This window comes from Cariama cristata, unplaced genomic scaffold (assembly GCF_000690535.1).
Source record: "Cariama cristata isolate BGI_N322 unplaced genomic scaffold, ASM69053v1 scaffold8350, whole genome shotgun sequence".
Lineage (NCBI taxonomy): Eukaryota > Metazoa > Chordata > Aves > Cariamiformes > Cariamidae > Cariama > Cariama cristata.
The window spans coordinates 1-12945 of NW_009596322.1; the positions used below are offsets into that span (position 1 = coordinate 1).

The 12945-nt window shown below is 37.4% G+C and overlaps 1 protein-coding gene across 1 annotated transcript; it reads left to right on the plus strand.

Moving 5' to 3' along the window:
* Positions 1-5: 5 nt before the first annotated feature.
* On the plus strand, positions 6-12570 carry LOC104156621 (uncharacterized protein KIAA2026-like; the record flags this gene model as incomplete). The annotated part of the gene is made up of 3 exons (XM_009705509.1): positions 6-394; positions 2880-3080; positions 11135-12570. Coding segments are annotated over 3 exons (2026 nt in total), but the record flags the coding sequence as incomplete, so codon positions are not given.
* Positions 12571-12945: the final 375 nt, after the last annotated feature.

Here is a 12945-nt window from a genome sequence, read left to right on the forward strand (position 1 = left end):
AGAGCAGCGGCTGCACCTGGGAGCAGAGCCTGAATTCCGAGCTGCAGCAGGGATACCGCATCTTGCGCGAGTTTCTCCTGGAGAAGTACCGACCGCTGACAGCACCGTTTTTGAAGCCCCTCGCGGATCAGGCATGCATCGGGGAAGAAGGAGCTGGCTCCCTCTCGGGTCAGAACAGCAGTCAGTCCTCTCAGCAGTCGCCAGCTGGTATGTGGCTGTTGAAGATGGAAGAGAAATTTTCCAGTGGACAGTACACAGGGATAGCAGACTTCGTGGGTGACTTCCGGCTAATGCTGGAGACATGTTACCGGCTGCATGGTGTAGATCACTGGCTTTCCAAACAGGCCCAGAAGCTGGAGATGATGCTGGAACAGAAGCTGGCGCTGCTGTCCCGGTAGGTGTAGAAAACTCTATAGAGGCCCCGCCAGATGCTGTTTACATAAAGTAGAACAGTAGCGTGTGTTTCTTCATGTAAAAAATACCATTTCCATGTTTTTTAAAAAAACCACAATGAAACACTTAAACTCTCATTACTCCCACAAAGAGGAATGTTTCCTACTGGGAGGTATTCAAATCTTAATTCAAAATGCTGTGGAGATTCCAAACCCAAAAATACCAAAATGCAAAATAGGACACAGCATTTCCTGGCTAAGATTTTCCTTCTGAAAGAAGCCTTTTATGAACATGGAGGCACACTTGTTTAGATGAGATGTCAAATGCTCCTTTCTTTATTTTATGCTGTCAAAAGCAAGTGAAACTACCCAAACTCTGTATGAACATCTGGATCTTTAAAACTGTTATTTTTACAGTCTCTGAAATTTTTACTGTCTTTAAGTAGGAATAAAATCTTGAGCCAAAGTACCTGCTTTGAAGTGGCGTATTTTTTGATAATCATAAAATGAAATGTAAAGGTTGGTATATTATAGTCTTAATGGCAAAATGGAAATTGTGATATATTTAAATAGAATTCCCTGGCAGGAACCTGTTTAACAGCCAAAGCAGCTGAAGCATAGAAAGCTGTAAAGCTATATAGTAGAAAGCCCAGTTTAAATCATAACTGAAATACATACTTTCTCATGAGTTTGATACAGGCTTAGTTTAGTCATATTCAGAAAACTGTAGTAGCTCGTTACAATGAAGGGTCCACGAGTCTTCTGAGTGACATGGTATTTTGCATGTAAAAACCAAGAGGATTGTTTGGCAAAGGGTGAACGTGAAGAAGGAACAGCATTGGGAAATGCATAAAGCTGTGCATGTCTATCAACCTTAAACTTGCTAGTGACACAGAGCATTAGCTGCCAGCTGGTAAGAAGAACCTTGCTTGTGTAGTAGAAACACTTGAGGAGCGTGGTGCCGAACTCAACTGAGTAAGACAGACCGAGTGTATTCTGTGTTGGTGTAGCAACACTATATTTGAAACTGGTTTTGCATAACAGCAGTTTTGAGACAGTTTGGGAGTAGAAGGGAAGGAGGTGAACCTAACGGGGCATGAATGTTGCTAGTTTGCTTAAGTAAAATTTGATTTAAAAAAAAAAAACAAACAGAATTCCTGGTTTAAAAGAGTTACTGCTGGCAAATAAGTAGCTAAGTAAATGCAGCTTGGAAGGTTTGTGCCAAGTTAATTTCTGTGTGTTGTGTGACTGTAACATCTCAACTATATTGAATTGAAGGGCATTTTGTGGAGGACTGTTTACTGAATTGTACGCTGTACTCATTGGATTCGGTAGGACATGAGAATGCTCAATGCCTTTTTATTAGAAACTCCATTAGAAAATGAAGTCAATTTATGTACTGTGTGGTCAAATAGCAACATACATATTTACTAAAAGATTTCAGCTGCTGTTGTCATTCTTTCACAAATGCACAGTCTTTGTTCAAATAAATATTAAGAAATATTAAACTGGCTAAAAATAATACTAGCTCAGTATACAGTGAATTTCTCCTATATTAACTCTTCAGAGATTTGTAAAGATTTTTTCAATATATGCACTGGCTTGGTAAAAGTTTCTGAGAGCTATATATAGAAAGGATTATGGAATCTAGAAGTCTCAACGTTCTCTTACAATTTTTGATCTTGATTTGTTTTAAGTATTTAACAGAACTAATTTTATTAGTAAAATAAAATTCAAGAACTGCTGCTTGGAATAATCATTCTTGCATCATTACAGAGTAGTATTTAGCTCAATGATCCCCATCAAGTGACTCAAGGGAAGTGATCAATGTTGACTGTATGATACTCAGATATTACAAACCACAGAAAATTACCTTAGAATGGAGGTTGCTTTTGAATGGAAGTTGGATTTTTCCTCCTCTCCTCAAATGTTTTCAGAGGTTATGTGATAGAATGTTACTTCTTATACCGGTTTTGCTGGAGTATCTTGAAACAGTGTAAGATGAAACATAACTTTACAACCAAATTTGTAGTGTTATGCTTTTCATCTTTTTTAATTTTTAACAAAATTAAGTTGCTGTTTAACACGCACACCCCGAACCCAAACCAACAAGTGCATATTTATTTTTTTCAGTATTTTTAGGTGTCCTCTAAAAATGATAGTTGATAGTTTCTTATCTCAGATCTTGTGGAAGTATTTTCTTTCCAAATATTTATAAATTAATATAGGAAATTCAGTCTCCAAATAATATTTGGTTACTTGAGATAAATGTCCACCATTTTTAACAGGTGTGAAAACATAGCTTATGTTAGCTTGTCAGTTTTAAGTTTAAAATTTCGTAAAGCAACTTTCAGAGTGGGAAAAATGGCAAGTGAAAAATAACTGCTTTTTTCTGAGTAAATATGCTTGATCTATGGGTGGTAGTGTACTGAAGTGCTGTTGGTAAGGGGAATTGTAGTTGTGAATTGGCTTGCTTTTTTCTTCTAGGCATTTAAGAGAGAAAACATCGATAGCTGTAACTTCTAGAGGATGCTATGGGCTGGAAGATGAGAAAGGAACAGCATGCATTTCAACGAGACGTCGTTCCACACCACGCAATTTAGTAGGCTTGCCAACAGGCATGTTTGAGTCTGTGATGGTTCAGGTTCTAAGACAAGAGGAACAGCTGAGAGCAAAAGAGGAAAAGAGGTAATAGGCAAAACTGTTTTGTTTTAGTTTTAAATAATTATGTCTTCCTAGTTTTCTACAGAGGCGAGCTTCTTAAGGCTGGTTTAGGTAAATATTATACTCTTTGTCTTAAGTTCATGAATGAACCTAGGACTTCAGTACAGCACATCCACAAAGCAAGAAATTAGGTTTTGATTTACCACCTTCTTTAAAAAATGGCTAAAGTCGTATAAGCTTTAAAATAAATTAAGACTGCTGTTATTTTAGGATTGTGAAACTTTTAATAGTAACTGAAACCATCCAGAGCAATTTCCTGTTAGCTCAGTCATGGTTTATCATACCTCTCCTTGGGCTGTTTTCCATGCGACAATTAGATTAAAAACTACCAGAATGCTTAAGTAGAGTCTAATTCTGTGATCTTGTCACTGCTTCCCTTACTGATAGCCAGAAGCAAATTATCTCTGCCAGTGCCACTCCTGTTATCTCACAGATGTGGCATTTCAGCTTGTCAGTTAGGTAACAAATTTAGAATGTGTGTGTAATTAACTCTGTGGGATTTTGTGGTTTTCATAAATTTATTACATATTACCTGATGAAATAAAAATTTTGCTTTCGTACATCTGTTTTAAGCATGTTCCTCCAAAACTGTAGTAATTAATGGTTCAATCCATTTATCTGGATTTACTCAAAAGTCCCAGGTCCTGTGTGAAGGATAGTCCATGGTAGTTGATTCTACACAATGTTGTACAATAACAGAAAAAGACCACAACTACCTTGCCTCTTTGTGCCCTAAAATTTTGAACTATGTTACTTACTAGAAAGCAATAAAAATGTGTCAGTAGATAGCTGATTGAATATTTCTTTGTGTCAGTAGATAGCTGATTGAATATTTCTTTGTGTCAGTAGATAGCTGATTGAGTATTTCTTTGTGTCAGTAGATAGCTGATTGAGTATTTCTTTGACTTTATTGATCTTTCAAATAATCATGCTTCAGATATCTTCTTATTTCCTAATGGATCCACCATGTTTTCAAAGCAACTTGGACCTCTCTGTACCAGTTGTTTCCCAAGTCACCAAAATGCAAATGTTCCAAAAATACATCGTAGAGGTATTTTATGAAAAAGGAAAGCCTATGTCCAGTCTTCAAAAAGGGCAAGAAGGAGGACCCAGGAAACTACAGGCCAGTCAGCCTCACCTCCATCCCTGGAAAAGTGATGGAGCAGCTTGTTCTGGATGTCCTCTCTAAGCAGCTGGAGGAAAAGAAGGTTATCAGAAGTAGTCAACATGGATTCAACAAGGGTGAATTATGCTTGACCAATCTGAATGGCCTTCTACGATGGCATGACTGGCTGAGTAGATGAGGGGAGAGCAGTGGACGTTGTCTACCTTGATTTCAGCAAGGTTTTTGACACTGTCTCCCATAACATCCTCATAGGTAAGCTCAAGAAGTGTGGGTTAGATGAGTGGACAGTGAGGTGGACTGAGAACTGGCTGAATGGCAGAGCTCAGAGGGTTATGATTAGCGGCGTAGACTCTAGTTGGAGGCCTGTAGGTGGTGGTGTTCCCCAGGGTCAGTTCTGAGTCCAGTCTTGTTTAACTGGTTCATCAGTGACCTGGATGAAGGGACAGAGTGTACCCTCAGCAAGTTCACTGATGATACAAAACTGGGAGGAGTGGCTGATACACCAGAAGCCTGCGCTGCCATTCAGCGAGACCAGGACAGGCTGGAGAGTTGGGGGGAGAGGAACCTGATGAACACAGGCAAGTGTAGAGTCCTGCACCTCGTGAGGAATAACCCCATGCACCAGTACAGGCTGGGGGTTGACCTGCTGGAAGGCAGCTCAGCAGAGGAGGACGTGCTGATGGACAACACGTTGACCATGAGCCAGCAATGTGCCAAGAAATGCAATGGTGTCTTGGAGTGCATTAGGAAGAGTGTGGCCAGCAGGTCAAGGGAGGTTATCCTCCCCCTCTACTCTGCCCTGGTGAGGCCACATTTGGAGTGCTGTGTCCAGTTCTGGGCTCCCCAGTTCAGGAAAGACAAGGAGCTACTGGAGAAAGTCCAGCGGAAGGCAATGAAGATGATGAGGGGACTGGAGCATCTCCCTTATGAGGAAAGGCTGAGAGAACTGGGTCTGTTCAGCCTGGAGAAGACAGAGGGGATGTGATCAATGCTTATAAATACCTTAAGGATGAGTGTCAAGAGCGTGAGGCCAGACTGTTTTCAGTGATGCCCAGCAACAGGTGAAGAGGCAACAGACACAAACTGAAACAAACACTGAGGGTGACAAAGCACTGAACAGGCTGCTCAGAGAGGCTGTGAAGTCTCCTTCTCTGGACATATTCAAAACCCATCTGGACGTGATCCTATGCAACTTGCTGTAGGTGACCCTGCTTTGGCAGGGGGTTTGGACTAGATGACCTCCAGAGGTCCTTTCCAGCCCTGACCATTCTGTGATTCCTAAACTTAGTTTGGATTATTGCTAAAATACAGATTATGTTGAATATATTGTTATTTGTTAAGAAGAGAAAATTGTTATTCAGCTTCTCTTTTTTTCAGAAGTTTGACGCACTGACATTGGTACAGAATAGATAACTTTCAAAACTACGTGCAAGATTGCAGACTTGGGTAGTTTAATGGGGATCCATGGTGCTCTCCTTTTGATAACTCCATTGCAGTATTCCTTAGAGCTACGGCCTTGGTCCATTGGCAAATGTGCATTTTCATTACTGAATTTGGCTTTCACTCCTCATTTTTTTTGTAATAAAATTAAGTTTGCTGAACTGAAATTTCATTTATACCTCTTGGGTTATACTAGATCTGCAAGGAAAACTCAAGTAAAGATACGTGATTCTGAGAAATTATCCACATCTTTTTCAGGCTGCAAAATGTTAATGCAAAAATCCTATTTATTATAATGTATTGCAGGTGTGTAAACCGTATTCTTAGAACTAAAGCACTACTTTAGTGCATACAGATTATTTTATTGATTATTATTATTTATTGTTTCACTTAATCTTTCATCACAGTTGTAAGAGAATGAGTGTCAAAATTTGTTGCTGTAATGTAGGCTGTCCTGTGTCAAGAGTATAGTTATGAATGACTGTGATGGTCAACTCAAACGAGTGGGTAAACTATTTAGGATTTTAATTTCTGCCATACTGAACATTCATCCTGATCTTGCACTGCTGCTGTTTTTCACCATAAAATTGTGTGTAGTGTGGTAGTATAACTTCTTGTGTGGTGGCAAATCAGTTGTGTTTGGATAGCCAGCACCTGCTGCTCACCCAACTTACAGATGAGTTATAAGGAACATGAAAAAGTGCTCACTTTCTGGCCATCCAGCTCACCACTCAGCATACATGTACTTTCTAGCTAGCAATTATCTTCATTTAGACTGTTTAACTGCCTCGCTAGGAGTTACATACTTTCAGCCCCAGGTAAGTAAGGTTGCAAATGCAAGTGCCCTTCTACAAAACTTAGTCTCATACCTAAAGAAATTGGCTGTTGAAGTCCAACTTAATATCTAATCCTTTGCTTTAGATAATCTGGTAAGGCACAGGCATCTTATGATGAGTACAAAGAACTGCAGTAAGTGAAATCTTTAAAACACTTTTGATTTTTTTTTTCCCCCAAAATCCTAGAAATTGATTTTACAGGCTTTTTTTCAACTGCGTATTTTGGCAAAATATCATGACATGGTTTTTATCCTCTTTTCTGTAGTTAACTTCATGGGAAATCCTACCCTAAATCCTTTCGTTATTTTTGTTATACAGGTATCCTTTGTAGAGAGTTCTCTTTTTCTTTCTTGTAGTTTATCCATTTCTTGCACAATCTATTTAATTTTTTCTTTATTTAATGTTTTATAACTTCCCCCAAGTGATACATTCATCATGCTAGACTCAACATGTAAAAACTGAGATGTCTTTGCAAAGCTGATCTCACTATTTTGCAGCTAATAGTTTCTGTACAGCAGCAAAAGCACTTTTCCCTCCCCAAGTATATTTATAACAACATCTGACTTACTTTTCTTGTCAGTCTTGTAATAAGCTTTCCTTTTTTTCATTTGTTCTAATTATCAGAGTATTGAATATCATCTTTGGATAATTAGTTCTGTTTCCATGAAGTTCTACTCAGCGGCTTGGTTACATGCTAATTCAGTAACATACTAGTTAACAATAAATAATTGTGGAATTATTATATAAATGGAAATGCTTGCCTATTTAGAGGCATTTAGATACTGAAACATAGAGGTGGATTCCTACTGAAATGTTTAAAACCACCAGTGAATGACAGGTAATTAACTGGTTGATTTCAATGGGAATTAAGTGTCTGTATGACTTTGGTTTGTGGAAAATTATGCTAGGCAGCTCTATGTCTTTACCATGCCTGAAAACGTGATCCTGGGATAAGTTTTAGACATGTTCATTAACACATTTAAAGCATTCAGTTTCGGTTGCAAGTTAGTAATTTAAATTCGCAGATTGTGGAATAAGGTATTCTTACACAGTCGATTTTGCCTTTTATGTGGATGTGAGCATGGAATGAACTAGTTCCTATAGAAAAATATAGAGTATGTCATAATATGATGTAAGACCTTACAGATACAGAGTTAAGGTCACATGAGCATCTCCAAATTTAATTTCTTCTGACCATTAAATCTTGATTTAATTTAGAATAATGCATAATACTGCTATTTTGTATGTAGCTTTCTAGTTTATTTTTTAAAAGAAACTTTGTAGAAACAAGATACTGTAGAATTAAAACAGTGCCCTGTGCCTTGTCATCTGAGTTCCAATACCTTACCTTTTACCTGTGAAAAATTACTCAAAATTTAAGTGGGTTAAAAGTGGTAGTTGAGGGTGGGGGGAAAGTATCTAGTCTTTGCCACCTCTCCCCTCCAAGAGAAATCTCTTGTTATTAGAAGGAATTAGCTGGTGAGATGCATCTGCTGTCTGAAGACAGAAAATGGTTAGAAAAGTGGGGAGTTACATCTGGACTCTGGTTTAGGTGGTATCTCTGCTTGGAGAGCATGTCTGCTGAGTTTTAAGGCCAGGTGCCATGGTTTTATCCACTCAAGAGATGCGAAACAACTGCTGCAGACATGTTCTAGGAGTATGTCCTTTGTTAGTCTGACCTTAGAATAGTTTTGTGTTGTTGTTGTAAACACAATACATGTCTGCAAATGTATTCCTGATAAATGTAAATAGAAGTATGGAACAACACGTTTTTTTACAGTTGCTGTCAGTGTAAAAGCCAAGTATGTTTGTCCAGAGAATTTCTCAGTGTAAGGGTTTTAGTACTGCTAAATATCTGTTTCTCTTTCTCTCCCAAATCCCTACACCCCTGCTCCCTTGCCCCACCTTCTCTCCCCTTTTCATCCCCCTCCTCTCTCTCAAAAAAAACACCCCAGGAAAAAGCTATGCACTCCAAAAGGCAGGCAGCTAGTAGGAAGACCTCAATAATGATGATATGAAAGTGTGCTATTATTTACATTTTCTCTTGAATGTCTACTGCATGTGGAATGACTACAGATATTGTGATGAAATGATAGCTTTAAAATAAAAAGACAAACTTTTTGCAAGGGAAACAACATATGTTTTTCTTTGTAAAAAGATCTTTCAAATAGTATAACAATTGTCATTTTATGGAGTACAAGACAGAGGTGCATCTAGGGTATTTTATTTATTTTCATAATTCTACCTTAATTAAAATAATTAATTGATGGTAAGTTGGAACTGCTTGCAAAGACAGTATTTTTAGATCATCTACAGCCTGTATTTTTATTAAATGATACTGAAATGTGATTGTTGCTACAAATACTCTATCTCACTGTCTATCTATTCAAATTTAAGCTTATTTCAATACTATTTTAGTAGAGTTCACACCTTTTGGAGGCAGCAGGTTATTTGGAGGTATGTTTTACAGTTAGGAGGGAGTGAGGTTCAGGAGTGCTTTGAAATTTATTTTTCAGAACACTTTTTACTTACTGTCGTTTATTCCTCTGCCCCACTTGTAAGTTGTTTGTTTTTATTTATTCTTTTTATTTATTTTTATTTATTATATTAATGCAATACTAATGCGTGGAAATAGGACAAAACTCAGAATTTTAAAAATTCTCACTTTACCTGTGCAAGTATTATTGTTTAATTTACTGGTTCATTCACCTAGAATGGCAAATGGGATTTTGTTGTTAGAACATGTTCATTATATGTTTAAATTAGTGCTGCAAAGTGGGATTTTGTCTTCAGATCCCATCCATTATATGGTTAAATTAATGCTGCTTTGCGAGAGTGAAGTTGAGAATTTACTGACCTGTTTGCTTTTACATTTTAATTTTATGTTTCACATGAATCTATGTTTCTGCATTTGTTAGGCACATAAATAACAAGGATGTGGTATTAAAAATTTCTGTTCAAATTATGGTAACAAGTCACTTGAAATTTAATTATATAAGATAAAGCATTCAGTGGCATCTTTCTGTATTATATGTCATTTTACATACACAGAGGATGCAAATTTTAAGTGTGTGGTCATGGCACATTTCTCCTGCATTGATGCTAAAAAGTGGACTAAGCTAGGTTTGTAGCAATTTTTACATTGCTGAGATATCTAGTCAATACTTAATGCTTCAAATGCACATTCTTTATGCTGGAAGCCACTATTAGCTTCCTGTTGTCAAAAGAAAGATTTTAATGTACTCTTACTCTTTGGCTGAATTTGGAAAGCATTGTTGCTTTCATTGGATACATGGCATTTATTTCCTACATGTATACAAAGAAATATAATTGGAGGTTAGCAATTTGGAAATAAGGACATGTAAATTCCGGTAACAGGTCACATTAGTGATATACGACAGTCAATACTGACAGCAGCGGTCAGTGATGAAAGCTTCAGAGAAAAAGATATGAGAAGCTTTGGATGAGCTCTATAGAAATCTTTCTGTAAGTACAGCTATATCCTCATCCTGTCTTTTGGAATCTGGTCATGCCTCCGGGCAAAAATGTTACTTTACCATTGCAACATTAAAGAAAAATGCCTCCTGTCACTGGTAACCCTTGATATTCCTGTGATTCATGCAGATGTCCTGTTTTTCACTTTGGATCTAAATTAACATATCCTGTGTTCTACTAGGTTAGATGATAAGCTACACGTGATTGATTATCTGAAGTGGAAGCATTTCTTCCTCTTAAACTTACTGCCTTTAAATTTAATTATGAATTTACAAATAAAAGTAAATAGAAGTTCCCAGTCTATCGTGTTAGTTTTGTAGATGGCGGTCATGTTTCCCCTTGCTTGTGTTTTGTGTAGAGTCCCAGATTTTCCAGAAGTTTTTACAGGCCTGTGATTACCAATAACCTCTTTCTCTGAATACCCACTATTTCTGCTCTATCCTTTTTTTAGATAGGGGGACCAGAACTGAATACAGTTTTTCAGGTGAGGGCAAACCATTTATTAATGTAATGACATTTTATTTCTGGTGTTATTTTCCATCACATTCTTCATGCATCCTGATACTTGTTTCCTTTTTGACCACCATTGCAAACCAACTAGTAACATGCCTATGGGTGGGAGGGTAAATGGCTTTTGTATGTGAATGAAGTAGTTAACAGTTAGGCATGTATACTTGTGTACTGAAGAAGGAGGTTACAGGGTAGGTAACACAAGCCACAGGGCAACCATTTGAAAGCAAGACTTATCTGGAATATGGTTTCAGAGATTTTTATATGAATAGTTTGTTGGAAATACTTGATCTTGCCAAAAAGAGGTTGGGGAAGGGAATACTTTTTTTAAAAAAATCTAAACCACCCAAACTGCTGATATCTGCCAGGTTTTTTTCTTACCTTTTCCCCTTTTTTAAGCAAATGGTGATAGAATTAAAGGACTATAATTTCCCATTTTGGTGCAGTGATGCATTGTGTAATCCAAAGTAAGATAAACTGAATTAAAACTTTATGTGCTGTGTTCTTTATTACTTCAATATAAGTATGTTATGCTGTAGTTCTGATTTTTTTCTCCTCAGTTTGTTTTCATTCACTTGATATCTGAATTTTCATGAACTTTCTTTTAATAGGCTGAGAGACCAAGAAAGAAAAGAAGCAGAAGAAGCTAGTCAGAAAGAAATAGAAGAATGGGAAAAGTCACTTTTAGCTCAAGCAGCACCTACAAGGATGGAGACAATGTGGGAGATTCCAGCTATTGGTCATTTTCTTTGTTTAGCACAACAGATTTTAAATTTACCTGAAATAGTATTCTATGAATTGGAACGTTGTCTTCTGATGCCTCAGTGCAATGCTTTTTTATCTAAAATAATGACTTCTTTGTTAAGTCCTCCTCATCGCAGATCTACGTTACATCGCAGGCCTACTCTTTCTTACAGGACTTGGGAAGCAGCGCTCAGACAGAAAGTACAACACTGGTACACTGTTGTAGGGCAGACTGACAATCCTAATAGCTCTGCAGAAAAACTTGGGTTGTGTCCCCAGTTTTTCAAAGTCCTTGGAGATGTTAATCCCTTGGAGGAAAAACCATTTCATGAGCTACCATTCTACCAAAAAGTGTGGCTGCTCAAAGGTCTCTGTGATTTCGTGTATGAAACACAAAAGGATGTTCAGGATGCAGTGCTAGGGCAGCCTATCCATGAATGCAGAGAAGTAATTCTTGGTTATGACTACTTGGAGAATGCATATGTTCATTTTCCACAGTTCTGTGGTGCAGACGTTCGGATTTACAAACAAAAACCTTTTCAGGCTCCTGAATTCCCATCTCCTCCCATCAAAGTTAAAAAAGTGTCACGTATTAAATTGGAGAAAGTAAAACATGAATATGTAAGCAAAAGCAATGGGGAGGTCAGTTCTGGTGGTACAGAAGAGTTGCTACATAATTCCAAGACAGAAGTAGGGAAAAGTATGGAGTCTGTTGTTACCTGTCCAGAAAAAAACCCACATTTAGGTAGCTTTAGACTGTCTACAGAGGAGATAAAGATTAACTCTGGTATCAAGACCTCAAGAATGTGCGACATCAAAAAAACTGGTTGCTGTAAAGAAAACTTGAGAACTTCGATTAGTTCAGGAGAGATTGTTGGTGTGGGTGGTCACTCTAGCTCAGGAGAAATAAGGGCTGTGGAGAATGGACAAGGTTGTGCTGAAATGGCCAGAGTAAAAGCTGAGATCAGTCCATTTAAGGAGAACACACTGAAAACTTGCCAGATGCATGTTAATGGCACTCATAATGACAACCAAGACATGGATTACCACGAATCTGCTAAAGAAACAATGCTAGAGAACTCACTGCGAAATAATAAGAAAATAAGTAAGTTGCGGGCAAAAAAGAAGAAAAAGAAAAAAAAGAAGTTGAAGGATATTCTAAATGAAAATCTGCAGAGAAAATTTGATGACTTGCAAAGGAAGCGTGAGATTCATCTTCATCCATTCAAATCTTATAAATCTGAGATCCAGAACAAGTTGTTTATAATTAAAAAGAAAGCAAAACACAAGAAGCACAAGTCTGGTAAGTTGACATTTTTACCTGTAGTAAAAATTAGGAGGATACTGATTTTTTAAATTTTTTTAAATTGTTTTCTTAGCTGATTAGTCTACTTTTTATTTTGTGAAACCAGAGCCTTATTGCATTAGACTTCTATGATGTTAATTTTAGTGTGAAAGTTTCCCATTCGATAACACAAGCATATAAAACAGGCTTATCAGCTGATTAAAGTATGATTCGTTTACGGAATGTATCTTCAGAGAACATAATTCATTGGAAGAGATTGATTGTTACAAAAAATATTTAGGAGAATGACTGGTTGGTTAGCATCGGAGAGTATAGCTCAAAGTTGTTTTATGCTGTCTTATGTCCTAGCAATTGTGGAAATATTTCTTCCCT